Source organism: Hemiscyllium ocellatum, chromosome 32 (genome assembly GCF_020745735.1).
Source record: "Hemiscyllium ocellatum isolate sHemOce1 chromosome 32, sHemOce1.pat.X.cur, whole genome shotgun sequence".
NCBI classification, from domain to species: Eukaryota; Metazoa; Chordata; class Chondrichthyes; order Orectolobiformes; family Hemiscylliidae; genus Hemiscyllium; species Hemiscyllium ocellatum.
In genome coordinates this window covers 34979020-35003694 of record NC_083432.1, presented here as the reverse complement: position 1 = coordinate 35003694, position 24675 = coordinate 34979020, and the positions used below count along the sequence as shown (strand labels likewise).

Below are 24675 nucleotides of genomic sequence, written 5' to 3'. Positions count from 1 at the left end.
GTTGAAAATCTAGATCTTTTCTCATTACCTGTAATCTGTTCAGAGATTTTACTACACAGGTCTGGAGCAGGTGGGATTTGAATTTTGGTCACTTGGCTCAGAGATGGGGTCCATAAGAGCTATTGTGCCAAAAGAGCTTGTAAGGTGAATAGCCTATCATCAGAATAATTTAATGATCAAATAATCATTTGGTAGCACAAACTTGAGAATTGATGCAAGAAAACTAATTTAAGGCAACAACCAATATTTATGTGGTATGAAGGAGAATTCTACTTGATTGACAAGTGGTCTCTTATTGAAAGAAGTGTTGCTAGGAAGGAATTTTTTTGAAAAATCTTTGATGGGATGTGGCTCTTGCTGGCTGAGGCAGCATGCATGACCCCTTCTTGTTGACCAAAGTGCAATTAAGAGTCAAACAAATTGCTACGAGTCTGGAGTCACACGTGGGCCAGAAGAGGGAAGAATAGTAGATTTCCTTGCCTGAAATGACATTAGGTTACACTTAATGATTGACAGATAGCTGCAAGACTTTGTTTATATTTTAAGCCAGGCAGGTTGCCTCTGATTAATCAAAGCATTGCCCTGAGAAATGACCCAGTCAATGGCTGTCACCTATTTTATTGAGTTAAAGCAGGCACAAAGAATATGTCACTCATTTTGCTTGCAAAAAACAGCTCTGTGTATTAATATAGGTAGTTTCCAGCACAGAGGCAACACACTATGAGGCTAACTGATAGTGCTAAATTGGCTGTCAGTCTAATTATTCACACACTTAGGATTATCCAGCAAATGTGGTCCATTTGTGAATCACAGCTAATGTTGGACACAGTGTTATCAGCTTTACAAGCAGGTACTGACTGGGTGTAGTCAGAATTTTGCTTGTTGCAAACAAGTGAAGATTGGGTGAGCTATTTGACGTGATCTGCAAGTCTTTGGGATGGCCACACACCAATGTTAAAGGTAAATTTAACAGCAATGAACAAAATAGTGGCCTCGATCATTTGCCACAATAACTCACTTATTCTGTGCCACACATATCTGACAGTCAACTGATTTAATTTGCATAATTATAGTTTCAGTGAAATTAAGACCACGACTCTCAGACACCTGCTGCACTGTTCACAGATCTGCTCCTTCACCTTTCCAGTGCAATCAGCACATCCAAAAAGTCCAAACCAACACTGATGTTCCCCTATAGCTTTCAGCCAAAGATCACATCCAAACCAAAACTATAACATTATGTTTTGTGCAATGGATTACACACAAGAGAAAACCAAAAATCAGTCAATTTAGGGTACAGATAGTAGCTGGACATGTTGAACTGACCAACTACAGTGGGAACAGTATTTTCCTTTTGGTACACTGTGTACTTAGGTGCAGAATTGCTAAACAAAGTGCTGTAACTTTCCACAGTTCTCTGGATAAATATATCCTATATTTACAAGAAAATCTGATTTTATTTTCTGCAAAAAAAATCGCAATCAAATTTGAACACAGTAAATCTGGTAAGTGAAATGACAGCATTTTTCTTGAATACAATGTGTAAATAATTATAAGAAAATGTTACTATAATCCAGTGAAAATGTTATTTCCTATTAATTCTCAACTGGATGCTTAAAACCTGCCTGCATTAGCTACTAAATAATTTTAGAAAGTAATTCTTCAATGAAGATTCAGGCATGTTTGCAAGATACCGCGAAAACATGGCAAAAACATTATATAGAAGAGGCAAAATACTTTGTGTACTAGAATCTGCATGAGGTCAGGCAACATTTGTGGAAAATTGAAACTGACAGGGCAGCACTTTCGTGAGGACTTGTGGTTAGAAATATTTCAATTACAGGAACATATCATTATTTAGTGCAGTGCTTTTTAAATATGAAGAAAAATACTACGTTTGACTCGAGTCGAGACGCTTGAAATATGGAAGAAAGAATTAAGGCAGGGCATCATCCAGGTTTGTAGATATAAATATAACCAGACATCCATAAACAGAAACATAAAATGCAAAACTAGAGGAGATTAAAAATTAGAAGGGAGTTTCTCCTTCTCACCTATCAAGGTATGCTGAAAAAGACTCTTGAACAAAGGGCTACAGCAATGTGTGGTTTAAAAAAAAGCTGCACGAACATTTGGTTAGGAATGAGACTGAAGGTTACACAGATAAGCAAAGGAAAAGATAATCAGGGTGAACACAATGAATTCTGTGGTACAGTCACAATGGAAAGATTATCCACATAAAACAAACATTGATATTTGAATAATGCAGAACATTTCCTCAGGACATTAAACAAGCAGGTTAGAGGCTCCGATGGGATAAATTGGTTACATGGTTAAAGGCGGATGGGCAGACAGGCAAGCTGGAGCAAATGGCATTTTAAAGTTCATGATTTGTTATGATGGTACTAAATTAGAGAAGAGGCATCATGAAGACACTTATTTAGAATTCTATGGGAAACTAATGAATTGCACAGATGTGAAGTTGTGTCAAAATGCAGCCCCAGATGCTTAAAGCCTGTGCATTTGTTCATAATGGCACAGCAATAACGTACTGTTAGTGTTTATCACACATTGACTCTAATGATTCAGGACTCTTAATTCCATAATCAGTTAACCATAAAACAAAGACAACAATAAGTTGCCATCTACTTCCATTATACAGGTATTAGTACAATATAGTTATACAGCAATAGATTTCTAAAGAGTGTTATTTTCTGTGTAATGTTTCTAGTGTGTGGCTCAGATTCACTAATACGTTTGCTGTGTAAGGTTTCAGCTCAGTGTAAGCCTGGCTGCATTCTCTAAACTGCGAAATAACTAACTGTAAATCATAAAACGGACATGGCCAAGTTTGGCGCTCATCCTGAAGCTTTGGTATCCTCCCTATTACATGGTTATCTTTATACCTATCAGCTTGGGACATCTTTCATTTCTATTTTCTTTTAAAAGACATCTTCCCTACATTATCATTGCCAAACATTTTGGAACTGGGTTTAGGCTACCCATCAGCAGGACATGTCCGACTGGTACAGCCATTCATGGAGAAACATCAAACCACTGCCCAGTCACATGAAAAACCTCAAGAGCTATTCAGATGAGCACTACAGTCCCTTTAGTGGCCTGGGCAGCAGAAGTGTTAGATTAGGAATCTAGCAGCCTCTCAGGTGTCTCACTGTATCAAAGCTCTTGCATGGCTGCTGAACACGTAGAAACAGTGGAAGTGAACCGTAAGCCATGTGATCAGCAGATAGCCCTTCTTGCCTACCTATTAATCAATCTTTTTGGTCTTTCCATCTAAACTTTCACTTGTCGATTCAGTACGTTTTAGCTTGGAGATGATTTTCTGCATTAATAGTTTCATGTAAAGCTCAACATTACAAGGATAGTATTGTATTGACAAAATTTGCAAAAGCAAATTATTCATTTCTTCAAAACAATTACACTCAATACCAGAGCTGACATTTTTTGGTTTTGTTTTGTAAAAATGAAGAGCTTAAAGACAAGACAGTGCCCAAACTCTTCCTTATAAAGCAGCACAACATACAACTTGCAAACAGAAACATTCTTGATACAAGAATTAAATCAAGTGAGTTATCACACATACCCAGCTATGGTGTGAACAGATCTTCAAATTAGACGTGAGCGGAACAAAATATTCCTATAGTTCTACATATCCTTGACAGTGGAAATGAGATAATTAGATACTTTATAATTACTGTACATGAATTTCTGAAATTCATTTCTTGAGATAAAGTTTAAGAAATTTTCATTGTAGACCACGGCCCCATTTTAAAAATATTAAATTGTGTTCCTCATTTATATGCAAAAAGCTCAATCGTTCCACAGGATACATGTCTACAGTGGACATGAAATATGCAGATACAGTTCAATTTATTTTGCAATTGACTGCATAGCCCACCAGCCCCAAAACTATAATCGAAACTTTGTTGTGAAGTTTTATTCTATTTTGATCAAACTAACATGAACTCAAATTACAAACAAGGGCAAAGCACGGAGAATGTTCTCAATTTGTTTTAATCATTATTGTCAATGACATAAAATTGTATTTTACACTGTCTACAAATGAAAAAAAAATGTTACATTGGTCACAAGAAGCACATCGGTCTTATTTTCCCTGACCATTTGGGAAAAGATAACCATTGATGAAGTGGACCACCGTAATGGTGAGAAGAAACTGGTTCAGATTTCTGATGCACCACAAGAGTTCCCAACCTCACACTGTAACAAGGAGGTGCTCATCACTTCATATCATCTTACGAGAAATGGACAGAAATACACACTGTATTACTGGTCAACGTTAGAACCAGGATGAATAAGAAATAAATTCAAAAGTAAAAGCAAAACAAATTGTCTATCAAGTTTTCAATCACTGATACATTGTTAAATTTATCAACTGAAGACTTAATATTTTCAAAACTGAGTGAAGTCAGAATGCTTTTGTTAATAAATTGAGACTGCGTAGATTTTTTTTAAAAAAGCTACTGACTTCATCAGATAAAGACTAACAGTTTTCTGTTCAAAGACAAATCTGTAGCTTCTTAATTGAGCAGCTTTCTTCTTCTCTTACAACTCCAGAAAAATAGTTCAGAATGCACTAAGGAATAATAATTACAGAATTCTCAGAGTGAGAGAATTTCATGGGCTACACTATATATCACAGACATTGGAGAAGTTACAGACAGACTCGGGTTTTTGTAGTCTCATTCGCACTCTCGGGACATTTCAGGGAATTTATTGCAATGTAGGAAAGTGATATTACAGCAAACGGAATTACCAGATATTTTGTTTTGTGATGCTGATGGAGGAAAAATATTTGCCATGACAAAAGTTGACAATTAGCACCCTCGTCAAAATAAATGGGCCTTAGTTCAACATTTCATTCAAATAACGACAACTCCAACAGTGCAGCACTCTCTTAGCAATGCACTAGTGTCAACCCTGGAGTTTTGTGCTTAAGTGCACACTCAAACTCAGAATTGTCAATGCAGGTGAATATGCTACCAATGAGCTACGATGGATTTTAGTATTACAAAAGTCAGGAGACATTAGTTCTGCATTTAATGTGAACTAAGATAAGCAAAGCTGAAAATTATTATTTTTTTTATCCACAACTGTCAGCAAAACATTTACTCAGTGGAAAATTGTTTTGCATCAGTAACTAAAAAAAAAAGCCAGCATAATAACTATTGGCTTTGTAGATTGGATTATTGAGTGTTGGCGAGACCTGTATATTGTGTTGCCATCACTGTCAACAGGCAGTATTTTCGATTACTTCCAAAGCTGAATTTTATCACTAGAAAGTAGTGCACCAGCTGGTGAGAGGGTGAAGGTCTACAGCTACCATTTAAAATTGTTTTGTTTGTTTTCATCAGCCCCACATACAATAACGTGTTCACACGGAGAATCTTGCAAAAATAAACAGGACAACTGGACCACTTCTGAAACATTGGACCCAGTAGATTGGGCTGATGAGAAAAACCAAACGAGATAATTAAAATGCAGTTTCTCTGCAAACATATTTATGATTAGAATTTTGCTCAATCTTTTCATAAAGTATTACCAGCTCAGTTTTCTGTTATTTACATTCTACATAAATATTAAATACATTTTCAGAATGTCCAGCTTGTATTGGAGTTTCAACGTGGAACGCAGACCAGATAGGCTTCCAGTTGATGGTTCTGATAGCAAGCAACACTGTCCAAAATCCATTCTCGGGAAACTACAAAGTTGCTGTACTGTCTCTGGATTGCTGTAACAATTTAGAACATTATGCATTCTGAGAATTAACTTCATAATAGCTTTCAACGTAAACATTTAACCATATAAAAAGAATTTCAAATCAACATTAAGTATTTCTCTCATCAATGTCAAATCTTTAGCTGTCCTGGAACAGACAAATGATTCACAAACAGAACCACCTCTGGCCCAGAACATAAAACCAACCTCCAAAGTGTGGATGAAAATGCAAATAGAAATTAATTCAGCTCAGACCATTGAAGCCTTTTGCTTGAGCACAGACCAGTCAAAACTAGGGTTTGAAAAAGAATGGAGATTGCTATGATAGATACTACTTATTTTCAAGACTCTTCATTTGGTTCAAAGGTTCTGCAAATTACTTGTGTAAACAGCTTTTAAACCGGACCTGCACTTTTAGTCTCTATCCATTTACCATTCAATTCTCTTCCATTCACCCCAAGGTGTAAAGTGTAAAAGCAAAGCAAACAGGCAATTTAACCTTCAATGTCTCAAGCACAGATACTTTAAGTATTATTCAGCTGTTACAAATATGTTACAGGAAAGAAAAGGAGAATAAAGAGCTCTATTGGGCCCTGTTTAAGAAAAAAAAATGAAGCAGACCCATACCGCTTGCTTAATAAAAACTGGAGGATGATTTTTGGGCTCTTGTGATAGTGATAATGTCTCTAGCCCTGGAATGAAGGCCTAGGTTCAAATCTCACCTGCTCCAAAGATTTGTAATAACATTTCTTAACAGGTTGATTACGAAAAATAGATTAAATTTAAAAGAAAGCAAAAATTTGGGGTAAATAGAAAATAAATGGCACTACTGTATCCTTTTTAAAAAAAATAATAAAAATTAAGCAGACATATAGGGCCCTCTGTAAGGAAAGAGATAAAAAGGAGTTGTGGACCCTCTTATAGTGTAGAGGTAGTGGAAGCCCAGGTTCAAGTTACACTTGCTCCAGAAGTGCGTAGAAACACCTCAGAACAGAAAAAAAGGTGACAAATAAGTTGGCATTGTTGACACTCCCATAATGGGCTTTGCATGCAAACTTCTAAATAGCTGTACAGGTCATTACTGGTGGCGATTAATCGTTAAAAGGCAAAGAAATGCACGATGATTTGATGGTGGGAAAGTTGTTCGGTCGTGTATGGATATATTAAACAAAACAAAGTTAGTGCTCGCTGTTTTTCAGTCTTCACCAATAGTTATCCTAGGGATGGATGAGCTCGAAATAACATTTATTTAAATATTTATCAAAATGTAAAATTTAAGTAGATAACTTGGCTGATGGTTTTATTGATGTAGAGTAAACTGTACAGTAATGATGCAGATTCAACTGTAAACTCACCTCGATAATCAGTGTTTTCTGGATTAGCATCAGGTTGCACAACCACCACTGCAGTATGATTCTAGGACAGGAATAAATGAAAATTAGATTAGGTTATGCCAAAAACTTCCTTATCCTTTTAGAAGAACTCATGGCTTCTCCATAATCCATCAACAGTAAGAAAACACTTGGTTCAAGAAACACAGTAAAGATTTTCTGTTATTCATTTAGGGATGTCAGCTTCAGTGACAAAGAAAGGACCACCTTGATGTTATACGGTAGTGAATGCTAAAGATCTTCTATTCTGGAAAAGCTACAAGATGCACTGCAGGAATTCAGCAAGGCTCCATAGAGAGCACCTTCGAAACCCGCAATCCCCCACCATGTTGAAGGGCAAGAGCTGCGAATATATAGGAGAATGCCACCACCTGCAAGTGCTGCTTCATGCCACATGTAATCCTGATTTGGAAATATATTGCTGCTGCTGCACTGTTGCTATTGACCCAGTGGTCAGCATTTATTTGGTCAGCCCTAACTGGCCTTGAGAAGGTCACGCTAAAATACCTTTTGGAATCGCTGCAGTCCTTTGAAATAGCAACAGTGCAGCAGCAGCAATATATTTCCAAATCAGGATTACATGTGGCATGAAGCAGCACTTGCAGGTGGTGGCATTCTCCTATATATTCGCAGCTCTTGCCCTTCAACATGGTGGGGGATTGCGGGTTTCGAAGGTGCTCTCTATGGAGCCTTGCTGAATTCCTGCAGTGCATCTTGTAGCTTTTCCAGAATAGAAGATCTTTAGCATTCACTACCGTATAACATCAAGGTGGTCCTTTCTTTGCACAATTTGCACTTTCCATAGATCTTAATAGCGAACAAATTAAAATTGGACTACTCCACTGGTCACAGGAAATTATTGAGACCCAATTTGAACAAAAGGAGATTTAGTTATGAACAAAATAAATAATAATCAGTGTTGGATTTTGACATTCCTCAAAAATTAATGAACAAACCAAAAATTCACTTTTACATATTACAAAAATACATAATTTATTATTAATTTTCAAGGCTTGACTTTGAGGACCAGGTGCTTTGACAAAAAGTCATACTTTACTTTGAGATTAATCATGCTGGACTTAACTGAATGTAATTGTATTGTACAATGCATAGCCTGAGGAGATGTTGGACCTTAAACGAAGAGTCACCTTTTGTTACAAACAAGCTCATACCTGTCTGCTCATTCGTCCAATTGTCCAATGCAAATTGAATTGCCCAAAAACCTGAGAGTAATATGCCTACTGCTTAAAATGGGAAAAGGAACCTGTGAATTTGCCCCATATTTTCAACATTCTACAGGCCAATAGCACAAAATGTAAAGGTTGCTCAGGTGACAGCAATGCAACACTGTTAAGGATGTTTTGGTCAAAGATTGGTAATGGAACAAGCGTGGAGAAAGCAGAGATCAGGGTTGAGTAACATACCAAAGTTCTGCAACTTTAGGTTTAGTCTGATAATGACAAGTCACAGAAAACCCTTCTGCAATGCAAAGTTGAGTCAGGAAAACTTTGCTGATGGTGACATTTAGCTGGAGGAGATTTCAGTTCAGAGATCTTGAAGACAGATAGGCAGATTAAGAAAGTGCCAACGGCCTTGAGGGAATTTAAAAGGCATCATCGCTTAACTGCTCAATTTACTCCCTAAATCATTAGGCAGTCATAATGTACTATTTAATAATACAGGATTTCAATTTCTCTTCATTAAGACACAAATCTAATTTTCTTACTTTACGGGTTCTATGACCTTTAGGCATATTATCTTGTACTTACAGGACTGTACGTGAATAAATAAGGTTCCTTAATTATGGAGGCACCACACAGCTCTACCATCCACTCTAGCTGATCTGCAAGATACAGTAGTATTTATTTATGAAAGGTTTCAAACCTACATTTCACAGCAACAGAAGGCTGGATTTAAAAAAAACATTCCACCACAATTCAAAATTGATTTGTTCAGCTTCAATTCCCAAATTTAGTTGAGCAGAAAACAAAGCAATTGAGAAAACTTATGCAGTGTGTGTGACCTTATGTAGCATTTGTACAATGCCATTATAAAATATAACCATCTACTGTCCACATTACAATAGAATAACTATGGTCTAACTTTCCACTGTGGTTTTATAAAGTGTGACATTGAAACTGCTTGAAAATATATGGATTGTATAGGACTAAAAACACTATTACTGAAACAAAAGTTTACACTTTGGACTGCATCCCTATAAACTGTGCATGTGCTGCATTCAATTTCTGTCCATTAATTTTAATGGACAAAAGAGACAAAAATCTAGGGCTATGCAAAAAAGATACTCCAATGTTCACTGTCCACAGAAGTAATAAAGCTGAATATTAATATTATACTATGAACAAAGCTGAATATTAATGCTTCATATTTTAATGGAAGAGTGACTAATTTAAATACAGCAATAATATTTTTATTTAGAAGATAAAGTTTATTTTAAACACTCAATGCAGTAGAATTTTATAACTCAAAATTTACTGCTTAAAAGGAAGCCCTTCAAACCATCACATTGGGGATAATTCTGCCTCCAATCTAATTTCTCTCTTTCCTTTTCATGTTCTTTTTAAATACCTAGTAACTCCGTTTTCAGAAATTCTAGTGTCAATGTCCATATTCACATGTAATTTTCTAAGCAACTGCAATGTGAAATTGCCTAATTTTCACCTGGATTTTTGAATCTTTGTCCATCTTTCAGATGAAGTAAAGCTGTCACTGCATTTAAAAAAAAACCTCTAACTTCTATAAGGTTTGAAAATTTCCATTAGATCTCCTTTTAACTCTCTGTTTGAATAAAGAAGTTTGTTCTCATTTAAAAGTTACAACCTCTTTCTTGGGTTCTGGTGAACCTTTATTATATCTGGTTTCGAGTGTCAGAGGTACACAGCACAGAAACAGACACTTTACTCCAACTTGTCTATGCTGACCAGATATCCTAACTAAATATAGTCCCGTTTCCAGCATTTGGCTCTTTTCCCTCTAAACCCTTCCTATTCATATACCCATTCAGATGTCCTTTAAATGTTGTTATTGTACCAGCCTCCACCACTTGGAAAAGCAAACCAGGGCAGGACTTATACACTTAATGGTAAGGTCCTGCATGAAAAAGTTGCCCCTTTGGTCCCTTTTAAATCTTCCCCCTTACCTTTAAACTATGCACTATAGTTTTGGATTTCCCTATCCGAGGGAAATGACCTTGCCTATTGACCCTATCCATGCCCCTCATGATTTTATAAATTTCTAGGTCATCCCTCAGCCTCTGACACTCCAGGGAAAACATCCCCAGCCTATTCAGACTCTCCCTCCAGTTCAAACCCTGCAACCCTGGCAACACCAGAAAAAATTTACAATGAACCCTTTCAAGTTTCACAGGGAGAAACAGCATAGCAGGGAGAACAGTACTATACACAGTATTCCAATAGCGACCTGACCCATGTCCTGAAGAAGGGCTTTTGCCCGATTGTTGATTTTCCTGCTCCTCGGATACTGCCTGACCTGCTGTGCTTTTCCAGCACCATTCTGATCTAAACTCTGGTTTCCAGCATCTGCAGCCCTCACTTTTGCCCAATGTCCTGTACAGTCGTGACATGACCTCCCAACTCCCAAACTTAACGCACTGATCAATAAAGGCAAGCATACCAAACACTTTCTTCAATAAATTATCTACCTGCGACTCCACTTTCAAGGAACTATGAACCTGCACTCCAAGGTCTCTCTGTTCAGCAACACTGCCCAGGACCTTACCATTAAGTGTATAGATCCTGCCCTGATTCGCTTTTCCAAAATGCATCACCTCTCATTTACTAAAATTAAACTGCATCTGCCACTCCTCAGCCCATTGGCCCATCTGATCAAGATCCCGTTGTAATCTTCTTGGCTGAGCACGATACTTCCAATTTTGGTGTCATTTGCAAACCAACTAACCACATCTCTCCATGTTTACATCCAAATTATTTATATAAGTGATAAAAAGCAGTGGACCCAGCACCTTGTGGCACATGGCTAGTCACAGGCCTCCAGTCAGAACGGCAACCCTCCAACACCCTCTCTCTTCTAACTTTGAGCCAGTTCTGTATCCAAATAGCTAGTTCTCCCTCTATTTTGCTTGATCAAACCTTGCTAATCAGTCCACCATGAGGAACCTTGTCAAATGCCTTAAGTTTTATTGTTCTATGATTCTAATATACATATTATGAAGTGTAGGTGTGTACTATAACTTAGAGAGAATGGAAGCTGGCATGGACTTAGAGAGGCACAGAGTGTGCCGAAAAACTTAAAAGTGTAACATTTGGTTGTAAAACATATGATTGGAGCGGAGTTGCTATGGTACACAATAAATTTGAATTCGGCCAATCAATTTAAATTTTGCCCCGATTACCAAAATCCAACTGAATTTGAATTTTAATGTTTTGATGACATCAAACCAATGAGGCGGTCTGATGTTTTGGGGTATATAAAATGGGATACTTTGAACAGTTAGCCAGAGTGGCAAAGAGCACCAACAAACAAAGATATGTAAAATTTGTGAAGTAGAAGACTGAAGACCCAGGAAAGTACAGATGAAGAGACCAAACTTGCTGGTTTTGAAATTTGATTTTTTTTGTTGTAAACTTTATCCGGGGTTTTATCGGATCGGTATATTGTAGGGTGGGAGATAGATAAATTGATCAAACAAAGGAGGATTACAGGGGAGATAGTTGGTATTTAATGTTCGTGTTTCTCGGAGTTAAAGAATAAATTATTAATCTTTTTTTCTTTATACAGAAGGATTTTTGTATTTTTTGGTCACTCATACTTTAACAGGTGACAAGGCGAGGTGAGCTTTTCTGTGGGTCTGGTTCAAATTAGCAGAAGGGTTTACCCAATATCACAACATACAGTGTAGAACTGAATATGCAAAGCTCTTGGGAGAACAGAGCTATAATATGTTTAGAAACATTTTGGAGGCTGGTATGAAAAACCTATGTCAAACTTCTGCTAATTCAAATCCAGTGATAATGCATGGACACATGCTAATATTACTGTCCAGACCTGCACTCAAACTGGATTTAGAGCAGAAAAGCAACTTCGATATACAGACACTTTTTAAGCACTGAAACCTGTAACCACAGGTATGTGAATGGAACAGGGGGATTTTATGATGAAGAATAACGTGTCTACCAGTATTTAAAATTACATGAGAAATACCTTTTGTTGCCTTCCAAAGACATTAAACTATATTGTTAGCCTGATCAATGCAGTTCATTCTGACAGCTTGTGAACAGACAGTCTGATGAAACATCACTTATGCAAAACAGAACCTCTGATGAAGCATCACTTACGTACGGTCCACAGAACCATTTTTTCCCTACTCAGAATTGCAAACAAGTAGTCAAAACAGGAACGGAAGACCACCAGTTCAAATAATTTTGAAAACATTTTAAAGATTCATTTTGGGTATTTAAAAAGGAAATTGCCCAGTAGAAGAGGATAACAGCTATGCTAACTGGACAAAGCAGTAGCAAATCTGGTAGGTAAAAGTCATGGCCAAGGGTTTCAGGAACCCTAAGCTGAGAATGCAGCATAAGTGATAACATTCTCATTGATTCCCATTAGGTTCACAGATATTCAGCTTGAGGTTGAATCAGCTAACAAGGCTGAAATCAGAACAATTCAGACTGCAAGAATGGGGCAGGAGAGACAGAGAAAGTCAGTGGCAAGCATAGGTGACAGGAAATCCAAGATGACAAATGTTATAAATGGTTGTCCTGTTAGGAAATAACCAGGACATGCTCCATAGATAACAAAGAGCATATTGGAGCAAAATTACAGGTGCTGGTTTTTCCCAGTAAGGGGACTTGGTTATTAGGGGACGGAGAAGCACAACAGGTCAGGAGGCAGCTGAGGAGCAGGAGAATCGATGTTTTGGGCAAAAGCCCTTCATCAGGAATGAGCCTTGTGGGCCAGGGGGCTGAGAGATAAATGGGGGAGGGGGTGGTGGTGCTTGAGGGAGGTGTAGGTGAGAAAATGATAGATAGATGAAGGTGAGGGAGAAGGTGATAGGTCGTGGGGGGCTGGAACAGATAGATGGGAGGGGTTATGGACAGGTCAAGAGGGTTGGGGGCTAGGGACTGGAACAATTTGTAAGGGGAGGGGGGGAAAATGAGGAAACTGTTGAAATCCACATTCATCCCATGCGGTTGCAGGGACCCAAGGCAGAATAAGAGCTGTTCTTCCTCCAGGTGTTGGGTGGCAACAGTTTGGTGGTGGAGGAGATCCAGAACCTGCATGTCCATGATGGAATGGGAGGGGGAGTTGAAATGTTCAGCCACGGGGCAGTGGGGTTGGTGGGTGTGGATGTCGGAGATGCTCTCTGAAACAATCCGCATGAAGGCGTCCTGTCTCCCCAATGTAGGGGAGACCACATCGTGTGCAATGGATACAGTAGATTACATTGTAAAGGTTCAGGTAAATTTCTGTCAAATGTGGAAGGATCCTTTGGGGCCTTGGACAGAGGTGAGGGGAGTGTTGTGGGCGCAGGATTTACAATTCCTGCGGTGGCAGGGGAAGGTACCAGGAGTGAGGTGTGGGCTGGTGGGTAGCATGAATCTGACGAGGGAACGGTCTCTCTGGAACACTGATACTGGTGGAGAAGGAAATATCTCTCTACTGGGGTCTGTGTGGATGCGGCAGAAGATGATGTAATGTATGCAGAGGTTGGTGGGGTGGAAAGTGAGGACCAGGGGGTTTCTGTCCTTGCTATGTTTGAAGGGGTGGGTTCAAGGCGGGTGATGAGGGAGGTGGAGGAGATGTGCTGGACGGCATTGTCGACCATGTGGGACAGGAAATTGCGATCTTGGAAGAAGGAGGCCATCTGGGATTTCCCAAGGTGGAATTATTGGTCATCCTGAGAACAGATGCGATGGAGGCAAAGGAATTGGATAAGGGATGGTGGTTTATAGGAAGTAGGGTGGGAGGAGGTGTAGTCTAGGTATTTGTGGGAGTAGGTGGGCTTGTAGTAAATGTCTGTGGTTAGTCTGTCACCAGAGACTATGATGGAGAGGTCTAGGAAGGGGAAGGAGATGTCTGAGATGGTGAATTTGAGGTCGGGCTGGAAGACGTTGGTAAAATTGATGAGCTGTTCAATCTCCTCATGGAAGCACAAGGTGGCACTTATACAGTCATCGATATAGCAAAGGAACAGGTGGGGGATAGTGCTGGTGTAGCTGCAGAAGACAGACTGTTCCAGGTCCTCGACAAAGACGCAGGCATAGCTGGGTCCTATGCAGGTGTCCCCATTTGGTTTGAAGGAAGTGTGGGGATTGGAAGGAGAAATTGTTGAGGGTGAGGACCAATTCAGTGAAGCGAATGAGGGTGTCAGTGCAAGGGTACTGGTTGGGACAGCGTGAAAAGGTAGAAATGGAGGGCTTGGAGGCCTTCGTTGTGGCAGATCGACGCATACAGGAACTGGATGTCCATGGTGAAGATGAGGAGTTGAGGGTTGGGGAAATGAAAATCTTGGAGATGGTAAAGGATGTGGGTGATGTCCCAAGGATAGATGGGGAGCTCCTGGACTAAGCGGGACAGGACGGTGTCAAGGTAGGCTGGGGTGAGTTCAATGGGACAGGTGCAGGCTGAGACAATTGGTTGACCGGGGAAGTCTCATCTGTTCTCAAGATGACCAATTCCACCTTAGAAAATCCCAGATGGCCTCTTTCTTCCAATATCACAATTTCCCTTCCCACGTGGTTGACTATGCCCTCCACATCCCACACTACTGGTCTTGAACCCCACCCCTCCCTCACAACAAGGACAGAATACCCCTCCCCTCAGTCCTCACCTTCCACCCCACCAAACTCTGCATACATTGCATCATCCTCCCCCACTTCCGCAACCTCCAAACAGAGTCAATTTCCCTCCCCACCCCTATCAGCGAGCCGGAGGGACCATTCCCTCTGTGACTCCCTCGTCAGGTCCACACCACAATTCTGGCACTGTCCCCTGCCATCGCAGGAATTGCAAAACCTGCGCCCAGACCAGTCCCCTCAGCTCTGTCCAAGGCCCCAGAGGATCCTTCCCCATACGACACAAATTTATCTATACCTCTACCAACGTCATCTACAGAATCCATTGCACACGATGTAGTCTTCTCTACATCGGGGAGATAGGACACCTACTTACGGATCGCTTCAGAGAACATCTCTGGGACACCTACACCCATCTGCCTTGGGACCCTGCAACATGTGGATTTCAACAGTTTCCTCATTCTCCTCCTCCCCCCACATTATCCCAGTCCCTAGCCTCCAACTCGGCACCGCCCTCCTGAGCTGTCCATCATCTTTCCCATCCCATCCGCTCCACTCACATTCCCCCCCAAACTTATCAAGTTCTCCCTCACCTTCATCTAACTATCGCTTTCTCAGCTACCCTTCTCCCAACCCCATCCCATATGTCTCTCAGCTTCCCGGCCCACATTCCTGAAGAATGGCTTATGCCCGAAACATTGATTCTCCTGCTCCTCAGATGCTGCCTGACCTGCTGTGCTTTTCCAGCACCACATTCTCGACTCTGATCTTCAGCATCTACAGTCCTTGCGTTTTCTACATTGAGCAGGGAGTATACTTAGAGTTTTTAAATCAAATTATGAACTGCAAATAAACAACTGTGGAAGACCGACTGACTCCTGCCTCAACAGAAGACAGTAAGTTCAATTTTACTGCTCAGCATGAGGAAAGAGTGCAGTTCATCCAAGAGTAGATTATGGATGACCAGTCTAACTCTGGGATATTGAAGTCAATAAGAAATTGTGGTTATTATTGTGGAAACGTATCACAGGAGGTATCCACAAATCAACATCCATAGGAGAAGACAAAGATAGGCGATTCTAAATGAAACATAACAATATGTTGACAAAAATCACATTGACAGGCAGTATACAGTAAATCAAAACAATCATCATCCTAGATACCTACTGCGTGACAGACTTTCTATACTTGTTCAAGAACAGAATCGTATGCAAGGAAATAAAAATCTTAAATTATACTGAAATTAAGTTACTGTTAAAAATGTTATTAAAAATAACATGAAATCTCAAGAAAATATGTCCATCTGTAACTAATGGATACTGAAGGAAGCATATTAAATTTATCATAACATCCTGAAACTTATTTATATACTAATAAACCATTATTAATTCTGCTTTCACTCTTTCAAGTGTTTAATAATGCACCCAAGAGCCTCAGATTACCAATCACATGTGTGTGGTCTCCACACAACAGTAGTTTATTTTCCTTTGTATAAAGTGTTAAGGCATGTAGGAATTAGAGTAGAATACACAGGAGATTCCTGCCCATCACACAGCATGCTTTAGAAGTTTCAACGGGAATACGCAAAATGACCCATGACCTCTAATCGAGGTGGTTTAATAGTAGCTGCACCCCAGTCATCAAACAAGAAAGAGCTCAGATATTCCAAGGTCCATTGCATAAGGTTAAACATGTGCTAAACCGGTAAGAAACTCCCACTGTGCCTGACTAGCATTGAGGACATTTGAAATGCAGTGAAAAAGTGATGCACAAGAAAGAGGTCTTCCTAGGGTCACTTGTTGTAAATCATCCTTGGACATAGCATATTTTAGCTAAACATTTGCAGTCAATATCTTAGAGATACAGTCCACATAATCACGAGGCTAAGTAAATATTTTAAACTTCTCACCGCTTTCTTTATAAATTAGCTTTCTTAAAAAACAGTGAAGTAAAATGGTGTAAAATTGGTAAAGGAAATGTCAGCGTCATCACTTAAGTAATCCCTTATAGAGGCCGATGTGGTTTATTTCATAAATAACACAACTAAAGAAACCTTAAATACTGAAAGTGGCCAATTAAGAATTTTGTAGCAATGATTCAGAAAGGTCCTTGACATCCATGAAAATAATAACTAAATGCTTTATTGATACTTTAATAACTCAATGGTTTTAAGGCTTGATTCTAGCAAAGAATTTTGCAACTTTACAGAATATGCATACACCAAATTTTCTGGTAATCAACTACAAATTGCCATTTGTGGTAGGACATCATATCCATTAACTCTGTTGTGCACTGCATCAACACAGAATGCATTAGCAGTTGTGTTGAAACTGGCAGCCAATGCCAGAACTGCTGAATTAATATCATTTGCATTGTTTCACTGACAGGTACATCCATAATTTACTATGAATGATTTCCTCAATTACAATATCTGCCCAACATTCTCTCGAAACAAGATAAACATTTAAGATGCATCGACTTGGTCAACAGCATAGCCGACTCAGAGAAAATGCCCCCAACAGAGAAGAGCCACATTTCAGAGAGATAATAGGTGTTCTTGTGGTATAGCATAGTTCATATTGGTCAGTGGAAAAGCCACTGTGCAGCTAGTCAAAGACGGCATGAACATAAAGCCTAGAAGCAGCTTTTCTGTGTCTCTTGGTCATGTTTGGTGAATGATTTACCCAATTATCAGAAAATCCAGTAAAAGAATTCCATCAACACCACCACTCCTAAGCAAACGCTCAATCTCTAGCGAGATGTCAGGATTGGCAATGTTAAGTAACAACGGTGAATGAAAATATCTAAATGTTAAGCAAAGCTCCTACCACTGCTGTTCATTGAATGGAATATCGGTAGCTTCACTTATCTGTGCAGAGCTTGAGGATGAGAGTTTAAGAGCAGATCCATGGAGCTACAACCCTGCAGCAACTATATTTCACACTTGTTCCCACTTCCAAATTAAACAAGGCATCAGAGTTGTTAATAAAAAATACAATTGCATACTTTGATTAGGCAAACATTAAGTGTTATTTCTTCTGCTTGCCTCCAAGCTTTCACTGCTATTTAGGTGCTGGTTTTACTTAAGAGGCTTGAAAGCATTTCAGGAGTTTGAGGTCTGATTACATTTACTAATGTAAGGCTGGATTTTAAAAAAAATCCAGCGGCAATGTGCGGCAATGTTAGGACATGAATAAAAATAGATTAAAACACACCTTTAACCCACAAGTGAAATATGTACAAAATTAATTCCATACCAAATTACTGGACACCTTCACCATGGAATGAACTATGAAAGGTCACTCAACTAGCCCCTATCTCATTTAGGCAATTAGAAAAATGACCTTGAAATAGATGAGAGTACCAGATCAGAGATTTATTTCAATGAAGATATTGCTATCAGTATTTAATCTCCCAAAATGGAAAACACATTTAATGCATGAATACATCCATGTGTACTTAGGTCAGTCTGTAGCCCTTGTGCTTCACTCTCATAATTCAATGCATGCTTTTAAACATTAGGAATCCTGATGTGAAACCAAGATCCCATCCAAATGTTCAAGTGGTATGATTCAAAGAGGAGCAAGGGAGATCTCCCAACACCATAGTCATACAGCACAGTCTGAAGTGAACACTTTAAACCTCCATTTCTAACTGAGATCTTTTGCGTGTAAACCATTTGTTGTGGTTGCCTACATAAGGTTAACAGTCCTGAAGAGCAATTCACAAGGGTTCCATGAATATGGCTTTCTTCTCCTATAAAGCCACAAGTATGCCAATATGACATTATGACAGCACAGACCAGATGGGCTGAATGTTTTTGAGCTGCACATGCTGTGTCAATAAAGAGACAACAAAAGCAGAATAACAAAACTTTTAGTGAATGTAACAGATCCTGTCACGGTATTGAAAACGTTCAGCTGTGCTGTTTATTTATAGGACAAATCCTATACATTCAAGTAAACTTCAGGTAAAATAATTTAGGCCAGCATGCACGTTACAGTTGTATAGCATGGATGGGAGAATAAATGAGACAAGCATCACTAGCTGATCCTGTGACCAGACCCCAGTAGAAAATTTGTTCTACCACATTTCGTTTGGCAAGTACCTGGAAATATAAATTATGGGGGGTATAAGCATTTTATTTGGGTCAACTATGTAACAGGGAGTTTATTTTGCACTGACATTCCAGACTGCTTAAGGGTAAATGTGGTTACCATAGTTACAGCTGGCACTTAGTGATGATGAAATCAGATGCACAGATGTTTTGATTTATTTTTATAAACGCTGGTGGCTTGTGGGTAAGTTTATGTCAATGAAGTCCTGGATTCAAAGGCAGGTGATAGGATTGTTTTCTGGGCAACAATTCTACATTCAAGGAAAAGGATGCATCATTTTCTTTGGTCCCAGTGAACCCCACCTCACATAAGCTCAAGCCAAATAGGTGCACAGACAACCTGTCCCCATTATTCTGCCAAAAACGCTCTGCGAGCAGCTGCTACAAAAAGGGGAGAAAGGAAGAGTAAACTCTTGATTCCCCCTTCCTCTCAAAGATCGCTGCTTGAAGCCACCACACAAAGCATAGTTAAAGGTAATAAAACTAAAGGACTAGACATTTGAGGCACTAAGCAACATTCGAACACTCTGCAACTTTACATACTAGAATGGACATGTGAAACAGAAGCATAACAGCTTCTCGATTCCTCCCCCCTCAATTTCACCTCACACAATGGACACATGGCAAAGACAGAATTGGCTTTAACTGTCAGATAGGCTTTTGATACAAGTTTAGAAACATGAAGAATTGCCATTTGAAAAGATATGTAAGGAGGAATAAAAAATTAGAACTTAAGGCTACAACAAGCAGCAAATACCGCCAATAAAAAGGGGAGTAGCAAACATGCTATTTAAAATGTAATACCAATTAAAATTGTCAAAAGACTTTCATTAATGATAACACATGTATACATTTAGTTTGCTCTTCCTCATGTTTAGAAGGTTGTGAGATGATCTGACCAATCCAGGATATAGAAAATGAGAAAAGATTCACAAGTATAGATACAGAGAAACTATTCCCTCTAGTGGAGGAAATCAGGATGAGAGTTAGAATCTTAAAATCAGTGCTAAAGGCATTTAGAGGTGAAGAAAGTTAAAAATCGCACAACACCAGGTTCTCGTCCAGCAGGTTTAATTGGAAGCACACTAGCTTTCGGAGCGACGCTCCTTCATCAGGTGGTCGTGGAGGGCTCAACCCTAACACACAGAATTTATAGCAAAAATTTACAGTGAGATGTAACTGAAATTATACATTGAAAAATTGATTGCCTGTTAAGCCTTTCATCTGTTAGAATACAGTGAAAAGCATTTTATAATAGTAATGAGGAACACTGGGCTGTCCAAGTTAGGAAAACTGCAGTTTTCAAGATCAAAATTGATTGATGATTGTTCTTGAGTAAAGAATTAAAAATATAGGTTAAAAGCAGCTATATTGAGTTGAGTTGAGATTCATTTCAGCCATTTTCCAACTGAAAATAAACACCTGTATTTATGCAATGATTACTGTGAGTACAGATCATTTTCAGCTTTATTAAAAGTTATACTGGAAGAAAGTACCATTTTTATCTACAGAATATTTCTGGCATACATAAATAGTTGTATTGTGCATGGTTATGCCAGTTAATATTTGTTTCACACATTTGAGGGCTCACAATTGCTAACATCATTGAACAAAAAAAACAAAGGCCAACCAGGAGAGCATACTTGAACACTTATGCCAACTTGGTCATCTACAACCCACTGTACAAAGCTTACTCCCTATTTATGTATTACGTATGCTGAACCACAAAACTAATATTGTTGAAATCATATGCATGTGCTCTCACCAAGCAATTAAAGCCTCAGTAAAACCCTCAATTTTTATTGAATCATTCCATTCACTGCACTTATCAAATGCACATTTATAAATTTGAAGAGCATCTGACAGCACTTGAATCCATTAAGCTCTGGTTTATTGCACCATGAAACACTGATGTAAAGCTAATCTGTGCAGCAAAATTGCATAAATATACATGACAATGACTAATTCAGGTGATTTAATTCCTTTTATGGATGAGAAAGTGACAGTATCCTATCAAAACTACCATGGATCTAAATGCAGGCATTAGCATGGATCTAAATGCAGGCATTAATATAGTTTCAGTCCAAATTAGTCTCACAGGAGTTTGAAATATTATTGAGAATCCCTTACCTCTGCTCATACCTGTAAAAGAACCAAAGCAGCAAACCTCATAATGGCTTAACAGCAGCTGAAAAACATATATTTTAACATTAGCAAAAGAAAGTGAATTTAAGTTAGCTAGTATGAAAAAAATTTCAATACGAATTTATAAAAAGCAATTAGAAGGAAAAAGGCATCAAATACATAGGAACACTATTACTTTCAAGTTCTCTTCTAAGCCACCCATCACTAGAACTTCAAATATATCACTGTTCCTTCAGTGTTACTGCAACAATAACCTGGAACCTCCCAAATGACACTGCGTCTACCTAATCCATCCACACTGCAGCAGTTCAAGAAGGCAGCTCATCACTACCTTCAAGGGAAACTAGAGACGGACAACCAATGACAATGGCATAAACATCCCACTTATGAATAAAAAATTTGTTTCAATGCACTACATTCCCACAGCATTTCCACTTTGAAAAATATCCAAGGCCATTTCAGAAGGGAAAGAAACAATTGCATTTGGACAGACAAATAAATGTGTAGGGATCATTTATTCTGAAAAACCAAGTAGTGCAAGTTGATATGAATTAGGAAACAAACTTAAAAATAGGAACAAAGCTGAGGCTGGAGGTTCTACCAATGGCACATGAAACTTGAATTAGAAGTTGAAGCTTGGAAAGGAAGTGAAAGGCTGAATGAGGAGTTGTTTCCAAAGTTAAGGCAGACAGAACTCTGGGTGAAATTTCAAATTAAGGACAAGGAATTTTAAATTTGAAATACTGGGACAAGGCAATGAGTGACCTGTTCAGGGCATGAAAGAGACAGATGCAATTTGGGCAAGTTAGCATTTATTTTGAGTGAAGAACCGATTAGATTAGATTCTCTGCACTGTGGAAACATGCCCTTCGGCCCAACAAGTCCACACCGACCTTCCGAAGAGCAACCCACCCACACCCATTTCCCTCTGACTAAAGCACTTAACACTATGGGCAGTTTAGCATGGCCAATTCACCTGACCTGCACATCTTTGGACTGCGGGAGGAAACCAGAGCACACAGAGGAAACCCGCAGACACGGGGAGAATATGCAAACTCCACACAGACAATCGCCCAAGACCGGAATCGAACCTGGGCCCCTGGTGCCCAGCAGTGCTAATCACAGAGCCACCATGCCACCCCATAAGGTATTGGGACTAGAAGCAACAAAGAGACGGATTTGGGTGTTAATACTGGCAGGGAGTTGGGGACAGGTAATATTATCAAGATAGAAAGGAGTAGGTACAGGTTGTTCTGCTATAAATGCGCATTTTGTTAATGCGAATTTGCAACAACACAATTGACAAATTGGAGACACTGTTTCTAAAGAGTGAACTTTTAATGCAGGTACTAGTTGTTAGGAGATTCTGGCCCCATTGGTTTAAGTGGTGCTGCTATTACATGATTTTCTTATAACATGGGTTGCACGAGAACAGAACTACCCCATTGTAGCAGAACCAATTGTATATAAAATATCTTTCATATTCAAAGTTTGGGTTAAAAACACAATTTATGTGGCCAAAGCAGAAAACAGTTTGCTAATTAGATGATGGGGAGGAGAAGCATGGAAGCAAAAGATTTAGCTGTCTGCCGCAACAATGGACGAAGGTAGTAAAAATATTCCTCTGTAAATCCAGTCAATTTCTGTTCATTTGTTAGTACAGAGCCTTTTCTAACAGGAATATTAATAACCTGGTAATTGATGTGGGTTGTACCTGCCATATAAATGTTGCCAATCTACAATATAATTAAAATTCTGCACTGCAATAAAATTCTTCAGATATTTGGTAACCTATTTTATAGTCACAAATGTAGATGATCTAACTTGTAGTTAATTGTTATTCCTCAAAAACAGTCTCTAGACTATATTAACAATGAGATTGTCTTGCCACTGGCTATAATTACTGTGATGACTTTTGAACTCAGTGTATATACATTGCATAACAGTGATAATAACAGTCTAACATAAGTCCACTCTATTTCAGACGTCAATTTGATGTTAAACTGTTGGGTCAAAAGAAACCAAAGTTATCAATGTACAAAAGAGATAATTCACCTTCAGAATTCTCATGTTTTTCTATATACACACACACTGAATGACAAATATATATACTAGTTAATAAAATTACAATTTCGATTAAAGAAAGGGATGGGAAAGGAAACAGCAGCTATCACTATAACTCAATCTGTGACCTTACCTTATCATCCGCTGTATTTCTTGCTTTTCTTGGGCCACTGTGACTTCTTCCATTGATTACATCACCCTTCACTTCAAACTCATGCTGCAATGTTTCAAAACAAAAAACAAACTTGTTGGAATAACTTGAAAAACAACAGATTTACTTAACAAAATACTTCAAGATTTAAACTGCTGCACCCTTTATATTTTGAAAGGCAGGTTTCCAACTGTTCTAACTAATAAAACATACAACAAAAAAAACCTCAAATTAATTTCTGGAATGAGGTTGCTAAAACTGTATAGCCATTATGAATGAAAACAATGTACAAGTTATATCTACATCTACATTTAAACTGGATTACCAAAACAAGAGGCTGCAGAAAAACTTGGACATGATAGGTGAGTGGGCAAAGAAGTGGCAGTGGAATAGTGTGGGAAAGTGATGCTTTGTTTTTTGGTAGGAAAAATAAAGGCGTAGACTATTTTCTAAATGGAGAAAGTCTTTAGAAATCTGAAGCATGAAGGGACATGGAGTCCTGGTTTAGGATTCTCTGAAAGTTAACATGCAGGTTCAGTTGGCAGTTTAGAAGGCAAGCTAATGGTACCATTCATTTCAAGAGGGCTAGAATACAAGAGCAGGAATATTCTGCTGAGGCTGTATAAGGCTCTGGTCAGACGACATTTGGAGTATTGTGAGCAGTTTTGGGCCCTGCATCTAAGGGAGGATGTGCTGGCCTTGGAGGCAATCCAACAGAGGTTTATAAGAATGGTCCCAGAGATTAAGGGCTCGTCCTTTGAGGAGCAGCTCAGGATTCTAGGTTTGTACATGATGATGTTTAAAAGAATGAAAGAAGGAATCTCATCAAAACTTACACAATACTGAGAGGTCCGAATGAATTAAGTGTGGAGAAGAAGTTTCCAATTGGAGGAGAGACTAGGACCAGAGGGCACACAATAGGGAGGGAGTTCAAGGAATGTGACCCAGCAAGTGGAGAAATGGCATGATATATTTCCAAGTCAGGATGGTGAGAGACTTGGAGGGAAACTTGCAGGTGGCAGTGGTGTTCCATGTATTTGCCATCCTTATTCTTCACGATGGCAATTTCAAAGGTGCTGCCTACTTTGTGGATGCAGTGCTAATCAAGCAGGCTGCTTTGTGTTGGATAGTGTCAATCTTCATGTTGCTGGATCTACACTTATCAAGGCAAATGAATTGCTATTCCGTTACACTCCTAACAAGTAGTATCTTGTTGATGGTTGGCAGGCTTTGGGTAGCGAGACCATTAGT

The 24675-nt window shown here is 38.9% G+C and overlaps 1 protein-coding gene across 4 annotated transcripts in view; it reads right to left on the bottom strand.

The window, feature by feature from the left end:
* Positions 1-4028: 4028 nt before the first annotated feature.
* Positions 4029-24675, bottom strand: part of LOC132830933 (breast cancer type 1 susceptibility protein homolog) — an 87540-nt gene continuing 66893 nt past the window's right edge. For all 4 annotated transcript variants that reach the window (XM_060848891.1, XM_060848894.1, XM_060848892.1 and 1 more), the window contains 5 exons: positions 23407-23490; positions 21195-21252; positions 8918-8991; positions 7113-7173; positions 4029-5770 (listed from right to left, as the gene is read on the bottom strand). In XM_060848891.1, the coding sequence (XP_060704874.1) occupies positions 5658-5770; positions 7113-7173; positions 8918-8991; positions 21195-21252; positions 23407-23490 (390 nt within the window). In that variant the 3' untranslated portion in view covers positions 4029-5657. The remainder of the gene's footprint in view (positions 5771-7112; positions 7174-8917; positions 8992-21194; positions 21253-23406; positions 23491-24675) is intronic.